An 18143-nucleotide genomic window follows, 5' to 3' on the forward strand; every position below is an offset into this window, starting at 1 on the left:
ACATTGAAAGATGAAGTCCCAGGTCGGTAGGTACCCAATGTGCCACTGGAGAAGACTGGGGATGTAACTCCAGCAAGAATGAAGAGACAGAGCCAAAGTGAAAACAGTGGTGAGCTGTGGATGTGACTGGTGGTGGAAGTAAAGTCCAGCACTAGAGCGATATTGCATAGGAACCTGGAATGTTAGGCCCAAGAATCAAGGCAGATTGGAAGTGGTCAAACAGAAGATGGCAAGAGTGAGCATCGACATTTTAGGAATCAGTGAACTGAAATGGACCAGAATGGGCGAATGTAATTCAGATGAACATTATATCTACTACTGTGGGCAAAAATTCCTTAGAAGAAATGGAGTAACCCTCATAATCAACAAGAGTCCTAAATGCAGTACTTGGATGCAGTCTCAAAAATTAAAGAATGATCTCTGTTCATTTCCAAGGCAAACCATTCAATATCACAGTAATCGAAGTCTATGCCCCAAACACTAATGCCAAAGAAGCTGAAGTGGGATGGTTCTGTGAAGACCTACAAGACCTTCTAGAACTAAAACTGAAAAAAGATGTCCTTTGCATCAAAGGGGGCTGGGATGTAAAAGCAGGAAATCAAGAGATACCTGGTGTAACAGGCAAGTTTGACCTTGGGATGAATGAAGCAGGGCAAAAGCCAACAGAATCTTGCCAAGAGAACACACTGGTCACAGCAAATACCCTCTTCCAACTTTATTATTCTTGTATATATTTCAAATATTTTCATTTTAACACAAAAGAAATATAAAAATTCTTTCTTCATTCTGAGGCTTTGAATCTAGTATGTATTATATCCTTACACAGCCCGCCTCAATTTGACTGGTCACTTATTAAGTGCTCAGTGGCCACATATAGATAAGGGCTACTCTATTGAGCACTGGAGATCTAAAATACACATTAATCATTTTTTGAGAGATGTCATATATTCAGTAAAAGCTATGACTATTGCTTATTCTTCTATAAATGATTAACATAATAGGGGAAGGGAAGAGAAATTTAATATCTCAATATGCCAGTATTCTACATACAGCAATTCATGTCTCCTTAAACAACCCATGCAGGTAAATGTCATTGTATTATACTATATTTACTGAAGATGAAACTGAACATCAAAGGGTAGATAATTTTCCAAAACCACACAGATGCATTTATACATCCAGCGGATGCAAGTAAGTTGATGTGCTTCCAAATCCTTTTCTCTGTTAAAACCTTAAGATTTTCACTGAAAGAGAAAAAAGTCCCAAACAACTTAATCAGAGATGACATGAGCCCAGCATCAACTAAAATACTTTTATTCTTTCATATGTAATGAGATCATTGAAGCTTGAACACGTGATGATCAGAGGCAAGCCCCCATAGGAGATGACTTCAGATCCATGATTCTTTAAAATATTCATTGAATTAGGAACCCTGGGGCCATTTTCCCTCCAGAACTAATTAGTTTTAGAGCTGAAGTTTCTTTATTTATAAAATAAGAAGTGTTCTATCTGCTCTACCTATTTCATGTTTCTTTTTAAAAGGAGGACAAAAAAAAAAAAAAGAAAGAAAGATGGAAAAACATTTCATTTCAATGGTTTTTAATTCTTCTTCATTATCAGGAGTTTGTTTTAACCTGGAATTTGTGTTCCTGGGTAAGATAATTATTTGCTGGTAAGCTTTTAGAGCCTCTAGGCAATGAATCATTCTGTGACCCAGGAATGAGGGGTGGCGGCATGTTCCAGGAATCCATATCCTAATTAAACTTTGGAGATGTAGGCAGAAAACTCTGATTGTTACTATTCAGATGCTGGTCAGGTCCGACTCATTGCGACCTCATGAACACAGCACACAAGGCCTCCCTGTCCATCACCAGTTCACAAAGTTGCTTTTTTCATGTCCATTGAATGGGTGATATCATCCAACCAGCTCATCCTCTGTCATCCCCTTTCCTTCCTGCCCTCAGTCTTTCGCAGCATCAGGGTCTTCTCCAGTGAGTTGGCTCTTCACATCAGGTGGTCAGTATTGGAGCTTCAGCTTCAGCATCAGTCCTTCCAATGAATATTCAGGGTTGATTTTCTTTAGTTTTGGAAAACTCTGATAATGAAAGATATTTCAGGAGAGAAATCTTGCATCTAATGAATGTTCTTTTCTCCTTAGGGCTTATCTTCAAAATGGTGGAATCACCGGCACTCCCTACACCATGTAAAAACAAACATCTACCCCAAAGACCCAGATATTGACGCAGGCCCACTTTTTGTTCTTGGAGATTTACAACCTGTCGAGGTATGTGTTTAGAAATCCTCAGCACTAGAGAAATGTTTCAGGAAGTAGTTCTTGGAAAGGTCTACGCCTTTGTCTTGAGGAGATCAGGCTGGAGATTCTGGCTTCAACTATGTTATCAGAGCATTTCAAGTCCAGGATATAGATTGTATTTATTTTTTAATATAAATTTATTTATTTTAATTGGAGGTTAATTACTTTACAATATTGTTTTGGTTTTGCCATACATCAACATGAATCTGCCACAAGTATACACATGTTCCCCATCCTGAACCCCCCTCCCTCCTCCCTCCCCATACCATCCCTCTGGGTCATCCCTGTGCACCAGCCCCAAGCATCCAGTATCATGCATCAAACCTGGACTGGCGATTCATTTCATATGTGATATTATACATGTCTTAATGCCATTCTCCCAAATCATCCCATCTTAACCCTCTCCCACAGAGTCCAAAAGACTGTTCTATATATCTGTGTCTCTTTTGCTGTCTTGCATACAGGGTTATCATTACCATCTTTCTAAATTCCATATATATGTGTTAGTATACTGTATTGGTGTTTTTCTTTCTGACTTGCTTCACTCTGCATAATAGGCTCCAGTTTCATCCACCTCATTAGAACTGATTCAAATGTATCCTTTTTAATGGCTGAGTAATACTCCATTGTGTATATGTACCACAGCTTTCTTATCCATTCATCTGCAGGATATAGATTTTAAATAAGTGAATCTGGTGTTGTAAGAAAAGAAGAAAATGTGGAAGGAATGACTTCATGATCTTAAAAATCATTCAGGCTAAATCAGATAGAAGGCATGGCAGTACATTCAACAAGTGCTAAATCATGAAACATCTATATATCTAGTTATGTCAACTAATTCTAGCTGTTGGAGGAAACTAAGCTGTTATTTTTAGTTTAGGTTCGTTTTGGTTCATTTATACATGAAACTCAGCTCAAATGCCTCATAATACACAGGACCTCTCCTCTAACTCAGATTTCTTAAGGAAAAGAAAAAGGAAGGCAAACTCCAGGATGTCTCAGCTGTTGACTTTCTTAAACCTCAGCTTAAAAAACAGCATGTAAGGATTATTACCAAGATTTTTAGAGTCTGCTTTCAAGATAGAAGGCAGAAGGATAACCACAGAAACGTATCTCTTTCCTTGAGAAGAAATGATGGATCCTGAGAATTAGGTGCTTAGGAAGAGGCTCTGTTTCCTTCTGGAAGAATTTAGGAGCTTTCTAAAAACAAAGGAGTGTAGCTTGGTCACTTGCTGTGTGGACTTTGTCGTAACCAGAATTGTGCAACTTTCTCAAAATAGGATTTCCCAGTTTGGGAAGACAACCTTCTTCCAATTAGGGAAAAGTCTCCTGCCAAGATATAAAGAAAATAAAAGAAAGAAAGAAACCTTGACTGCATTCTTCAGTCAGTTGTTCTTCACAATGACTCCACAAACAAGTCAGAGCTCTCCAAAGTTTGCAAACACCTAAAGTGAAGTCGTTCAGTCCTGTCTGACTCTTTGCGACCCTATGGACTGTAGCCCCCCCAGGCTCCTCCACCCATGGGATTTTCCAACCAAGAATACTGGAGTAGGTTGTCATTTCCTTCTCCAGGGATCGAACCTGGGTCTCCCACATTGCAGGCAGACTTTACAGTCTCAGCACCAGGGAATCCCTGTGAACTCCTCGGCTGATCACTAAACTTATAACACTTTGAATTCTCTCCTCATTCCCTCACAGCAATGCAGATTTGTCTCACTGGAGTTCATGAGGCAGCCTGGCCCCCTCCAGAAGTCCCTTCTGTAGAACTGTGTCCAGTTCACATGCTGCCTCTTCACAGAGGATGGAGACATCATCACTTCTCCATCATTCGAGAGACATATCCCTTGAGGCTTAGGTTTCTATTTACTATAATTTCAAAGCCAATGCACACCACATTACTTACAATCAGTTAATCTCTAAATTCAGCTGTTTTGCAACACAACTAATTCTGATAAGCCTTAAATGTTTCCGTTCTTCCCATTTTACTGTCAGTCTTTCTGCCACTTTCTTCAAACATTCATTCCTTTAACAAGTATTATTTAAATCCTCTAGGCCCAGGTCCTGTGCTCATACTCTGGAAAAGTTAGACTTCTCCTTTGGAACCACACTCATAAATCAGTCCTTCACCTACATTTGCCAACTCTCCAAAATTCTCCACCAACTCCCTCTTTCAAGTTTCCTACCACTTAAATATCCAGAAGCTTGGGAGTAACTGCAAATAACTATCATTACTTTATCACCATGACATTTATTTTTATTTCTGATAGTAAGAGAACCAAGGGTCAAGTCTAATATCTAAATAACAGAAGAAATATATAGAAGGGAAGGTGTCAAAAGAATGGGAAAAGCAAAATATTAAACACGGCTCACAGTGTTGTAACTGAACATAAGGTAAAATTATAGAGGGGGTTTGAATTATCATTTATTCATTGATTCCTTCAACTAAACGTTTATCAAGTGTCCCTTAGGTTATAGAGTTAAACCATTACTTCTATGCCTCCTCTCAAGATATTTGCTGCCTTTGTGCATTTGGGCACAGACTAAATTATCTAAGAAGACTCCTAGGAAATGACTCAAATTCCCAGTGGTAAGTTTATATATTATCAAGCCTTAAAATGAGTAAACCACAGCATGAGATCCATGATGGAATTAAAGAATGAAAGAAGAAGTAGATACCAGAGTGATGACTATGTGTTTTATAATGTAACTATTCAACAACTATCTGTTAAATGGATGAATGGATACAAGCAGACTGAGTTTCAAACAGAATTCTAAGCGCATAGATTGAAGAAGATCTTGAAAACGTATCAGAAATATTTCTCCTCCATCACCATTCTATTTACACCAGGACAAAAATTTTAGAATGGCTCCCATGAGAATAATAATAAACGATGAGTTCACTTCAGTCCAGTCGCTCAGTCGTGTCCGACTCTTTGCGACCCCATGAATCGCAGCACGCCAGGCCTCCCTGTCCATCACCAACTCCCGGAGTTCACTCAGACTCACGTCCATCGAGTCCGTGATGCCATCCAGCCATCTCATCCTCGGTCGTCCCCTTCTCCTCCTGCCCCCAATCCCTCCCAGCATCAGAGTCTTTTCCAATGAGTCAACTCTTCACATGAGGTGGCCAAAGTACTGGAGCTTCAGCTTTAGCATCATTCCTTCCAAAGAACACCCATGGCTGATCTCTTTCAGAATGGACTGGTTGGATCTCTTTGCAGTCCAAGGGACTCTCAAGAGTCTTCTCCAACACCACAGTTCAAAAGCATCAATTCTTCGGCGCTCAGCCTTCTTCACAGTCCAACTCTCACATCCATACATGACGACAGGAAAAACCATAGCCTTGACTAGACGGACCTTAGTCGGCAAAGTAATGTCTCTGCTTTTGAATATGCTATCTAGGTTGGTCATAACTTTTCTTCCAAGGAGTAAGCGTCTTTTAATTTCATGGCTGCAGTCACCATCTGCAGTGATTTTGGAGCCCAAAATAATAAAGTCTGACACTGTTTCCACTGTTTCCCCATCTATTTCCCATGAAGTGATCGGACCAGACTCCGTGATCTTCGTTTTCTGAATGTTGAGCTTTAAGCCAACTTTTTCGCTCTCCTCTTTCACTTTCATCAAGAGGCTTTTTAGCTCCTCTTCACTTTCTGCCATAAGGGTGGTGTCATCTGCAAATGAAATAAACCATCCCTGCAAGAATTGCCCACATTTAAATAAAGAAAAAGGCACCACAATATTTCCTTCCCCTTCAGTTCTGGTTCCTCAGTGCCTTCACTTTGACAGTAAATGAACTCTGACCAGATGGCTCTTTCCATAGAGATTCTACACACACACACACACACACACACACACGCACACAGAGACACGCACGCACACACACAGACACACGTGCATGCACACAGACACACACACATATGCACACACACACATGCACACACACACATACAGACACACACACGTGCACGTGCACACGCACACACCCAACCTTGAGTATAACAGAAGTCTATATTGTTCTTACTTTCATTCTATCCTCTCTCCATTCAGTATGGCAAGAACAGAATCAAAGTCTTCCACTATGAGAAGCAGCACCTGATCTTCTGCCTGGGTGAGTCACCAGAGAGCCACAATCCTTATCACCCCGTTTCCTTGAAGCAAACAGCTGTCGAGCCAGAAGGCGTGACTGAAATGCTCCCACAGAGAGACGATCCCAGGCCTTGTGCCTCGAAAAAGCAGCCTGTTTTATTTCAGACTTACTGGGGTGGAATCTGAAGAGGAAAACAGAAGAGTGATTAAGCATTCTTAATGGGCATCTCATCACTCTGGCTCCTGTACAGGGAAGGAGATGGTCCAAGAAGGATGGGAGGCAGGATGCCAATCGAGGGGTCTGGTGTCTGCAACTCTCGTCCTGGATAAACTAAAGGCAACACTTACCAAGAAGAAAAGGACAGTGGTATATGGATAGGGAGGAAAAACAGGAAAAGAACACTCAAGCACTGACAGTAGGTGCCAGGAAAAGCAGAGTCTCATGAATAAAAGTCAGCTGTAGAGCTTCTGTGTGGAAGAAAGTTGACTGTTCCCACAGCTTACATACAGCTGTAGAAGGTATTCGAGTGGACAGATACACACACACACATACACACACGCACACATTTAATAATACAGGTCGGGATATGTTCTAGGCTTGAGAGAAAATAGAGTAGCTGAATAATGCTAATAACAATACAAATATTAGAAGCAAAAGTGTTTTGCTCTTAACCAAGTCAAACTCATGATTGCTCACGAAGAAAAGTTTAGGACCCGAAAATATGCTCAACTGAAACACGCTTACTCATTTGGAAAAGAAACCCAAATTAGGAAAGATTCCAAACATTTCCTATAGATCAGTGGTTCTCAACTAAGAACATTGCTGCCCCCAGTGGGACGTTTGACACCGTATAGATACTTTTTTGATTATCGCAACAAAGAGGGAAGAATGGTATTGACACCCATGGGGCAGAAGCCAGGGATGTTATGAAATGTCTTATAGTACACAGAACAGCCCTGAACAATAAAGAATTATCTGACCCTAAAATGCCAACAGTGTTAAGATTCAGAAACTGTTACAGATGATCTGGCTTGCCCAAACATTGGCCACCAAGGGTCATCTGTCTCATTCCTGACCGGGATAGCCTGTAAGTCCATTTTCTGAGACACAAGGCTCAACCACCACTGCAGCCTCTTCCAGGGCTAGAATTCTGAGGATTTCTCCTAATGCAGTTATTCCCTGTCATGACCAAAAAGGGTGTGGAGGACATTGGTGCCCCAGTTTGAAAGGGAACTCTTCCAGCCCAGACAGGCGTATATTCACATAAGAAAAAACTGTTGGAGTCTCTTGTCTGAACTCTCCTCCTGTGTGTAGTAAACCAATACAGCCTTAGCTTATGAGGAATGGATGATTACTGTAGCTCGCTGCAGAATGCCCAGCTTACAAACCACATCATCCTCAGGAGCTGTTTCATTTTGTCATTTTCTTTCAAATGTCTTCAAGGTAGTATGACAGGTACAAATAAGTCATACTCAACCTGTCAGAGAGATGAGGCTTGACACTTCATAAAGGTGGTGAGACAGCTTTCATGCAGATTCCTGTAGTAGGGAAAGGTAATTCAGTATAGGCTGAGCTCAAGTCTCCAGAAATGAAAGGTGGGAGACTTTTGAAACACTGGGACATGCTAATGGGAATCAGGGAAAGAGGATAAAGGGAGGGGAAGCTGGTCATGTGGTTAAGCCACCCGTGGCTTCTCACTGGTGCTTATCAAAGTCAAACTCCTACCCTCCCAGAGGCTGCAGGACAGAGCCCAATCTTCAAAGATTGTATTTCAAAGGGATAACTCCCAAGTCCTTGAGAAAAACATTTCTGGGTCAGAGAAGATCCATCTCAGAGGGACAGATTAAGAATTTTATAATTGTAAGTTTTCTAACAAATGATTGAAGAAAAGGAGGTCAGAAGCCTACTGAACCAGCAGTAAGTTCTTTAGACAGTCTTGAACTTTCTCAGGCAGGGACTTTAAGGTGTCAGTGTCATCCCAGGAGCACGACCTTAAATTGTTCTTAGAAACTATTTCTAGCATTTGTGTGAGTTTCTGAGTGTGTAGGATAGAGAAAATCATTTGTGCTGACAGTTCGCAGACTCTGAAAATCTATGGGTCACATTTGAAGCCTAGTTAGGACGGGGACTCAGAGCATCTGACTAAATTTTGATTAAGAAGAGAGTTGTCAAAATCTGAAGGGTCTCCATATGACTCCTACCTGCTCCAGGCAACTTCACTGGTCCTGAGGGAGATGCAGGTATGCTCTGTATCTGCCACCTCAACATATTGTGACAGGGCCCAACATCAAGGATCGTGACGAACTGAAGGATTCCAGGGACCTTGAGAAAACTTGAAAGCTCACAGCAGAAGCCCTTCCAGGATGCCTTCATGGAATGACTCAGATCTTCAAAGCTTCCCTAGTCTCCTTAAGGGAGCTTGAACTGAAGTCCCGGTTCACCCTCAGAGGCTCTGAAAGCCCAGCAGCATCCAGGATGTGGTTGTGGATTTCCACCGTGCATCCTTCTCAGGGGCAATACTCCAGGGGCAGCATGCTAGGAGATCACCTCCCACTAGGGATCAATCTGCTCATGTGTTCACTATCTTCTTGTTGTTTTTTCTTCTTCTTCTTCTTTTCAGTTTCCCCCTTTCTCATACCGGTATATTTCAACCTGGGGTCCATTCTACATATGTGCCGCAGAAGGCACTGGGAGGTGAGTAACTCGATTCCTTCTCTAGAGCTAGATCAGGCTGGTAGAAAAGGGAAAAGGTAAATGCTTGATCCTTTCCAGATGCAGCTTCCTAGAGTATAAGGATATAAGACTTAACCAGTTTTATTTCCACTAGCTTAACTTACAAGCACTTCTTTCTGCAGGAATTTGCCTGGGCCATCAGCTTTTATATCCGCTATTTCATCACATTCGGTCCTTTCTACGGAATCTTCGGAACCATGGTGCTCATATATTTAGCCAAGTAAGAAAACAATAATATTATCCTACTCTTACTGCCTGGATGGTCCTCTTACCTTTCTTATTTGATCTATTTATGATTAGCAAAGGTTTGCAGTTTATGACACCAGACTGCATTCTTGTAGCTGAGACACTTCAAGAAAATGTGGGATAAAACAGCTGAAATAGTTGAATGAGTTTCTGGGAAACTGCATTTGCCCAGTCTTGCCTGTTTTCCCACGTGATTAATTCCCAATTACAGTATAGTAGTCCCTCAGCATCTGAGGAGTATTAGTCCCTGGACCCACCTCAGTTACCAAAATCCAAAGATATTCAAGCCCCATAGTCATCTATCCATATATGTGGTTCCACAACTGTGGACTCAAGCAACCACTAATCTTGTAGTACTGTGTGTTTTCTTAAAAATATCCATATTTAAGTGGACCTGCATGTTTCTCAAAGGTCAACTGTATTCTGCCTGATCACCGAGTCCTTCAAACTGTAATCGAGCTGGACATCATAATTCTTACCAAAGATAACAGGAGGCCAATCTTTTTAAATTTATTTTACAACTACAGATTTTCCCCAAACCAAAATGACTTTAAACTGAGTAACCCTCTTCAACTTCCCAATGTTTTCCTTCCTCATTCATTTGCATTACTATTAATAAAATAACGGTAGCTACTATGAATCAGGCAATTTGCTAAAGGCTTTACCTTGTGGGCTGCCCTGGTGGCTCAGACAGTGAAGCGCCTGCCTGCATTGTGGGAGACCCGGGCCAATCCCTGGGTCAGGAAGAGCCCCTGGAGAAGGAAGTGGCAACCCACTCCAGTCTTCCTGCCTGGAGAATCCCACGGGTGGAAGTGCTGGTGGGCTACTGTCAGTGGGGTCGCAAAGAGTCAGACACAACGGAGCAACTTCATTCACGTCACATGCATTGTCTTATTTGATGTAATCAAAAACGCACAACCAGGCAATGCAGACAGTCTCAATTTCATTTTTCTGATAAGAGAACTAAAGTTCAGAGAAATTAAATCACTTACTCAAGAGCAAATAAGGGCCAGTGGCAGCGCCAAATCAGAGCTTGTACTCAGTTCTATCTGACGACAACAGCCAAGCCGTTAATCACGTTGCGTATATCTTTAATTTGTTGTTGCTTTAGTCGCTAAATCATGTCTGACTCTTTTGTGACCCCACGGATTGTAGCCTGCCAGACTCCTCTGCTCTGGGGATTTCACAGGCAAGAATACTGGAATTGGTTGCCATTTCTTTGTCCAGGGGATCTTCCCAGCCCAGGAATCAAACCAGGATCTCCTGCACTGGCAGATGGAATCTTGACCACTGAGCCACCAGGGAAGCCTGACCTTCAGTTATCTAGGTATCTTCTGAGCCTGGCACCAATGCCTACAGAAAATACTGGGGACACTGCTCTGGTCCAGTAGGCTGCAAGACAGGTAGTGTGACTGAATACCTAGTATGCCATCGTTAGATACAAAAGGTCTGCAAAGATGAAAAACAAACAACCACCACATGATGGAACCTTTGAGTCACTGCCATTTGCTCTACTGCTCAGCCAGATCTGCCAGTGGTTACGCAAGCCCAGTGACTAGAACTTAGACTCCCCAAGGAATGATCATATCTTCTTATTCTCTTAAAGGTTTTTGGAAAGTGTCTGGGCTGTGTATGTTACCCAGATGAGCCACATACCAATGAAAATAAGCAAAGAGAAAAACCGGGACTGGTTCAGCTCTCAGGTAATAATGCTGTTCCGGGAAAATATCCACCAAAGCACTCTGATTACTGTCTGCTTACCTCAAATAAAGTTTATTGGAGGCTTGCCAGGGGCCAGGCACTGTCAACTGTTTTGCATGTAGCTACATGAGATGTCGCTACATGTACCTACATACTCGGAATATTCCCACTTTGCAAATGATAACATTGAGGTGTGAAGAAGCTGCACAGCTTGTGCAAGATCACACAGCTAAGTGGCAGAAGCAGGTTCTGTTTATTTATTTGGCCACTCTGTGTGGCAGGCAGGGTCTTAGTTCTCCTACCAGGGATCAAACCTGTGTTGAGCACACAGTCTTAACCAGTGGACCAGTAGAAATTCCCTAGAAGCAGGTTTAAAACCTCAGCAGTTTGATTTCAGAACCTTGGCTTTTAACCAAGGCTTAATAAACTACAGTCCAAGGGACAATCTAGCCCAGTTTTTATTTTATTTTTTTAAGTTTTATTGGAACACAGCCACACTCATACATTACATATTCTCTATGATAGTTTTCATTCTAAAACAGCAGAACTGCGTAGCTGTGATGCAGAATTGAAACATTAACTGTGCGGCACTTTACAGGCAAGGTTTACTAAACCTGCCTCAACATGATACGATCTTTCGATGAATCTCACACTCCTAGAATAACAGAAGGGAGAACCCTGGAATCCCCCTCATTTCATTGTACAGATAGTGGAGCCCAGAGAGGAGACTCAGTATTCTCAGCAAGCATGCTGTTAACGATTAAAAGATTCATGACCCATGTGGAATACCACTGCCTCCTAAGCCTGACACTGGCTATGCCATGATTAAATGGAGAATCCAATCATCATACTGCTTCCTTCTCCATGCTCATTTGCAAATTCAGTGGACATTCCACACAGTAGTGATTCTCAATCTTTTTGGTCAAGAAACCACTCTTAAAACTTATTGAGAACATAAAAGAGCTCTCGTTGCTGGAGGTTATATCCACTGATACTTACTGTATTTGAAATTGAAACTGAGAGTTTTTAAATATCTATTAATTAATTTTAAAATAACACTATAAAGCCGATAATGGTTAACATCAGAGTGATTACATCATCCCATGTTTAATAGCCTCTGGAAAAAACCATGCTATAAGCGTGCATGAATGAGAATAAAAAAAGGCAAATACTGTCTCAGAAGTATTATGGGGATCATTTTGACCTTGAAGATCCCCTGAAAGTGTCTTAGGGACCCCAAGGTGCTCTAAAGTACACTCAAGGAACCCTGACATAAAGCAACTGCAAAAATACCATTCAAAATGGCAACAACCCTAACAAGAATTAAATCTTAGAAAGGCACTGAATAAAAGTCACATTCATAAGCATTCTAAGTAGTCTGAAGAATCCTATGAACTTTGTACAAAATAAAATACATTAGATTAAAAAGGAAGCTACTTGTATATATTAATAAATGTATTTCTATGCACAAAACTCTTGATTTAAGCCCTTGCATGCTTTATTCCCCATTTAGAAGTCCTTTAAGTCTATTCTGTGGTAATAATATTCAAACTCCTATAATTTCTATGAGTCCTACAATCCCGCTTCCATCTGCCAAATTCCTTACCCATGATACCTTAGTCTTCTGATTTTGAGGGCTGATAGTGACTTAGTCCTCTCAGATCCTATTCACTTCTTCATATCTGTTGCCTTATCAATACTTCTTGGCAAAATGCCTATTTCCTTTATAATTGTAAGGTCCCTGAGACCTGGGACTTATTTTTATCCTGCATGGTTTGTTACATAAAATACGTACTCAATCAGCACTTGTTGAATGATAGATAAACAAAAGAATAACTAAATATCTTGTTTGATACGGGTTCATCTATATCTAATGTAAGCTTTTTCTTTGCAGGTCTTGGCCACCTGTAATGTTGAACATTCCTTTTTCAATGACTGGTTCACTGGGCACTTGAACTTCCAAATTGAGCACCAGTGAGTAAGAGAAATCGTTTATGATAAAGGGCAAGGGCTGTCACTAATAACTGCCTTCCATAGAGTCCAGAGAGGAGCAGTAGACTCACAATCTTAAGGGAAAAAAATGAACGAGGATTCTCTAAAGGATGCTATTTTTCAATGAACGACAATGATAGATAAGGGAAGAAAGAAATGAAGGAAGTGTCACAGTTGCAAGTAAATGGAGTGAAATCTTGGAGAAGTATCAGTGACTCAGTTTCCAGATTCCTATGGGCTTAGGAAATGGTGATGTCTTGGCATTTTCTTTGTTGGCAAAACCTAAGAAAAATCAGGACACTTCAGTAACCAACTTGTGTTCAAATTTAACTATGCTATAATTCAAATATTTATTTATCTGTGTCTTTAGAGCCAAGTTCACAAAATAATTAATGAAGTGGAGTCCCTGCTGCAATTTATACATGGTATCTGGAAATACTTTGCCAATGGGTCAGTTACAGAGAGGAAATGGGTAGTTCACACCTTGATGCAAGTTAAAACACTGAGAGTCAATTTCCCCAGAGTGTCAGGGGAAAGGCTTTCCACATTCTCTTTGTCTAACCATGTGAGTCTATGATAGTCAAAGAAAGAACAAGACCTTTATTTGTTCAAGGAATTTTTTTTCATTCTCTTTCTCATATTAGGGCTTGAAAATTTCAGCAAAACAAAACAGAAAGATTCTTACTCACAGTTTCATCAAAGGAGAGGTTTCCATCCAAGATGATCATCCGGGAGACTGATGAAAACTGGGATTAAAAATCATCTCTCCTCACTTCTTATTCCTTTCCGGGGACTTTTGGCTATTTCCCATTACTTTTCTAAATGGTAGAAAGTTCTAAATGATTTACTTTCATTGGATCAGGCCAAAAATAACAAGTTGAGGGAGCTAAAACATATTCTCTTAGTTCTTCCTAAACATCTGCCACCCACAAGGCTTGTAGAGGTTTAAGGGATAAGATGAGTTTGGCAGCAAGTTTAATTTCCCAGAACAAATGTATCGTGCAAGGTCAAGGTTGGGTCTGTGTGGCTGATACCATTTTATTTTGTAAAAGGGGAAAGGGAACTTTGGGTTTCTCCTTAGGTCTGAGAAGTTTTATATCTCCTTTCTCTGTTTCCCTAGTCTATTTCCCACAATGCCACGCCATAATTATCACAAGGTGGCACCTCTGGTGAAGTCACTGTGTGCCAAGCATGGACTACCATATGTGAAAAAGCCCATGATGAAGGCATTTGGAGATATTCTCAGGTAATAACAGTCCCTCAACCCACAGCTCTCATTTCCTATCACTGTTGGTCACCAGACTCTTCACTGCTTCATGGATCATTCAGCCAATAGCTATTTATTAAGGAGCATCCACGTGCCCAGCATGGACATGAGGCTCAGTACGGAACAACACTAACACAGAAATGATAACAGGCATTCCTACCATTTACCTGCTGCCTTCTGGGTACTTCTTAGCGAAAATACCTTGACACTCTACTAAATTTCAAGCTTCTTATAAACCAGGATTCTGCATTATTTGTCTTTGTATCACCCACAGAGCCTTGACACGCTTTAGAACTTAACCGGTGGGAGGGACTCTCAAATCATCTGGTCCAGGGTTGCAAACTAGGATGCTTGCAGGGTCTGGTGGGACAGACAGGGGTGACTCTTCCTACAGGAACTGAGAATCCATACTCATCCTGAAGCATTCACAGTTCCCTGGAGGATCCTGTGCTTGTCAAATTAACTGCCAAAACCTTGGTTGCAATTTTTTTTTTAAGATTAGGAAAAAGAAAAACAGTATCCTATTAATATGAATAAATAATGCAGCAAGGCTAGACCTAGTCATATCAGATCCCTGAAGAGTGATCCATCTTCACTTTCTACCATTGCCCTCCTCCTTTCCTGCCCTCCAGATATCTGACCTCCCTACAGTTGCCACATAACTCCCTGCCCCTTGCCATGACCCATCCTTGGTCACCTTTTCTTCTACCGGAATAATCTTCCAACTTGCCACCCACCTCCTGTCACCTTCTCAAGTTCCATTCACTCTCCAAAGCTCACCTGAAAGGTCTTTTCTTCATCTCAGTCCTCCCTTGCCCCCAAGACTACGCCTGTAGAGAAGAAGAGAAATGCTTGGTTCTCTTCATGTCTGACCTTTATCACAATCATGATTCAATAGCATATTGGGTAATACGTGTCTCCCAATGCAGACCAGGTATTCCAGGTGGACAAGACTCTCATCACTCCTATTCACTCCTGTATCACCAGAGCCTAGAAAAATATTTCCCTTTATAAAGTAGGTGAGGTAGGTGGGTACAGGATGAGTTGGCTTATAGTTATATAATTTATCTTATAGAGATTCAGCAGAGCTTTTTCTTTTAATACTGGAGAAAAGGGAAATGATGCTTTGGGGTACAGAAAAGCATGCAACAAAAGAAAATCTCAATCTCCTCCATATAGAAAATGCGAACTCACCTTCTAAAACAGAAGTCAGAGTGTATTCGACTCCCTCCACCGGGCAAGATAGAAAGAGGCCTTTCAGATATAGCTGAAAATGACAGCGTTGCAAAGTATTAAGTAAAAGAGCAAATGTTCCATGAAGTAGCTCCTTTGACCCGAATCTCACCTACTCATGATTTTGTCTGCTCCTCTTGCAGGGCCCTGAAGAAGTACGGAGCCCTCTGGAAGGAGGCTTACTGCACACATCCAGAAATATAATCCAGATGTGCTGGTGCTAAAGAGAAAAACCACAGGCCCCAAAAGTGTCACTTGTACTAAAGCCCATGATACCAAACCTCTATAATACCTGACAGAATTGCACTTAAAGCCTTCCCCAGAAATACAATCTTAGCCAACTAGTCTGGGATTTTGGGGTCGGCAGTGTGGAGATGATCTGGTGCATTTTACCCCTTCTCCATTCCTGCCCCTGGCCCAGCGAAAGATTTATCTGCATGATAAAGCCCTTGCAATCCCTCCCCCCCCCCCATAAAAAAAGCTGTCTGCCCCAAATATACTTTGCTGATGGCTTCCTTGCCTTTCCTTTCTCCCTATAAAAACCTTCCATTTGCACAACCCCTCAGAACTCCCTTCTGCTTAATAACTGGGATACTGCTTGATTCATAAGTCATTGAATAAAGCCAATGAAGTCTTCAAATTTACTCAGTTGAAGTTTTTTTTAACAGCTTGTTCAATAAACTTCCCAGAGGAAGTCATGAAGGCCTATTACTTTCACAATTTCCCAGATCACTGAGCATGGCGTTCGAATTCAGATGATCAATTCTGTGAATCATGTCTGCCCTCTGCTCACTGGCCACATGGATAAAGATGGCTTAACTGGGCAGACTTCCATTTAAACTAAATGACTCATGAGAGTTATGTTACAGTCCTACCTGAAATTCTTCAATGGATTCCCATTGCTCTTGGAATAAAGTTGCAATCTGCAACCTGGTGATTGCCAACAGACTACCAGCATTGGCCCTCCTCCAGGAGCCCTGCCCCACCTTGTATATTCCCTCCCTCAGCTTCAGCCCCAGGCAGCCAAAGTAGGCACAAGGGAAGAATTTTTGATCTCAAATAACACCCAAAAACTAAGTCTCCATACCACCTCCAGGGAACCAAAGGATCAGGACATGACTGGAATTTGAATGCCAGAATCCTTTTAGAAGTGAAGGGTTCTCCATCCTAGAAGATCCCATGTTGAACCTTCAACCATATCCCATCATAAATGGACAAGTTACAAAATCCACTAATTGAAACCTGCTTCACCAACATTTCTGCCAACTAATACATCCTCCACCAACTCATAATGTTGGACTGAATCTCAAATCAAAGACACAGATTTGAGCCCTCCCCACGTCTCCTCGTCAGCTGGCCTCAAAATAGAACTCTTCTCAAAAGCTGGTGCCATAGTATTGGTTTCTACGTGCTTCAAGTAGTGAGCCCTTTGCTTGGTAAAGATTTTAGGGAAGCCTCCCCATTAATTCAAGGCCTCCTTTTGATATATTCTGTAGTAATTCCTAAAGGTATAATTTGACATCCATTTATGTGATTCCTTAGTTTTCCACTGTAACCTGCAATATCCATAAGAGTAGAGACTGCCTAACATGATAGAGACACTCAATAACAACGTGCAGAAGGAAGGAGGGAGGGAGCTGGAGAGGAGAAAGGAAGGGGGGAAAGAAGGAGTTTGTCAACTACAAATTGGCACTTGACAGCTACCTCTACAAGGAATAAATCAAGTGCTGCTGCAGCTGCTGACATTCAATACCCTCTGAAACGAATATACAGTGGAGAACAGGAATGAGGCATTCTGTACTCTTGGAAAAACTGGCAGGGCAGGTCTTCAGATAGTTAGATATTTGCAGAAGAAGATCTTATGAGCCCAGTTATTACATCTCTTCATGTCCAGCAAAGTACTAAACTCATTAATGGCGAATTTGCTCATGACTAGCAGCAAACCTCTGCCAAAATGTGTGCATGACTGCAGGTGCCCCCTTCACTAAAACCATGTATGACACTTACCTTATCCCCTAACAAGACACTGAACTTTTTTCAGAGATAAAAGAACAAAACTGTAAGTCAGGCAGAAGTTTCTCTTTGGAGCAGTTTCTCAGAGCTATCAGAAATCCTGTCTCCCAGGCTGTAGTCCTCATTTTGCCCCAAGAGAGCTGAACTCACAGCTCTCATACTGGGCCTTTCTTTCAGTCTATAGAAAGAAGGGAGGGAGGGAGGGAGGGAGGGAGGGAGTGAGGAGGCAGGAAGAAAAAGCTGTGTGTAAATGTTGCTGTTCTTCAGTCTCTAAGCTGTGTCCAACTCTCTTTGTGACCCAAGAATTGCAGCACACCAGGATTCCCTGTCTTTTGCTGTCTCCCAGGGTTTGCTCAAACTCATGTCCATTGAGTCAGGGATGCCATCTAACGATCTCACTCTCTGTTCCACCCTTCTCCTCCTGCCCTCAGTCTTTCGCAGCATCAGGGTCTCTTTTAGTGAGTCAGCTCTTCAAAAATAGGTAGCCAAATATTGAAGTTTCAGCATCAGTCCTTCTAATGTATATTCAGGGTTGATTTCCTTTAGGATTGACTGGT

The 18143-nt window shown here is 41.5% G+C and overlaps 1 protein-coding gene across 1 annotated transcript in view; it reads left to right on the top strand.

Moving 5' to 3' along the window:
* LOC138092282 (fatty acid desaturase 2-like protein FADS2B) overlaps positions 1–15777 on the top strand; it is a 39245-nt gene extending 23468 nt beyond the window's left edge. The window contains exons 5-12 of the mRNA XM_068988081.1: positions 2159–2284; positions 6362–6422; positions 9022–9095; positions 9257–9354; positions 10987–11083; positions 12976–13055; positions 14194–14319; positions 15717–15777. Coding sequence (XP_068844182.1) covers positions 2159–2284; positions 6362–6422; positions 9022–9095; positions 9257–9354; positions 10987–11083; positions 12976–13055; positions 14194–14319; positions 15717–15777 — 723 coding nt within the window. The remainder of the gene's footprint in view (positions 1–2158; positions 2285–6361; positions 6423–9021; positions 9096–9256; positions 9355–10986; positions 11084–12975; positions 13056–14193; positions 14320–15716) is intronic.
* Positions 15778–18143: the final 2366 nt, after the last annotated feature.

Source organism: Capricornis sumatraensis, chromosome 16 (genome assembly GCF_032405125.1).
Source record: "Capricornis sumatraensis isolate serow.1 chromosome 16, serow.2, whole genome shotgun sequence".
In the NCBI taxonomy this organism is placed as follows: domain Eukaryota; kingdom Metazoa; phylum Chordata; class Mammalia; order Artiodactyla; family Bovidae; genus Capricornis; species Capricornis sumatraensis.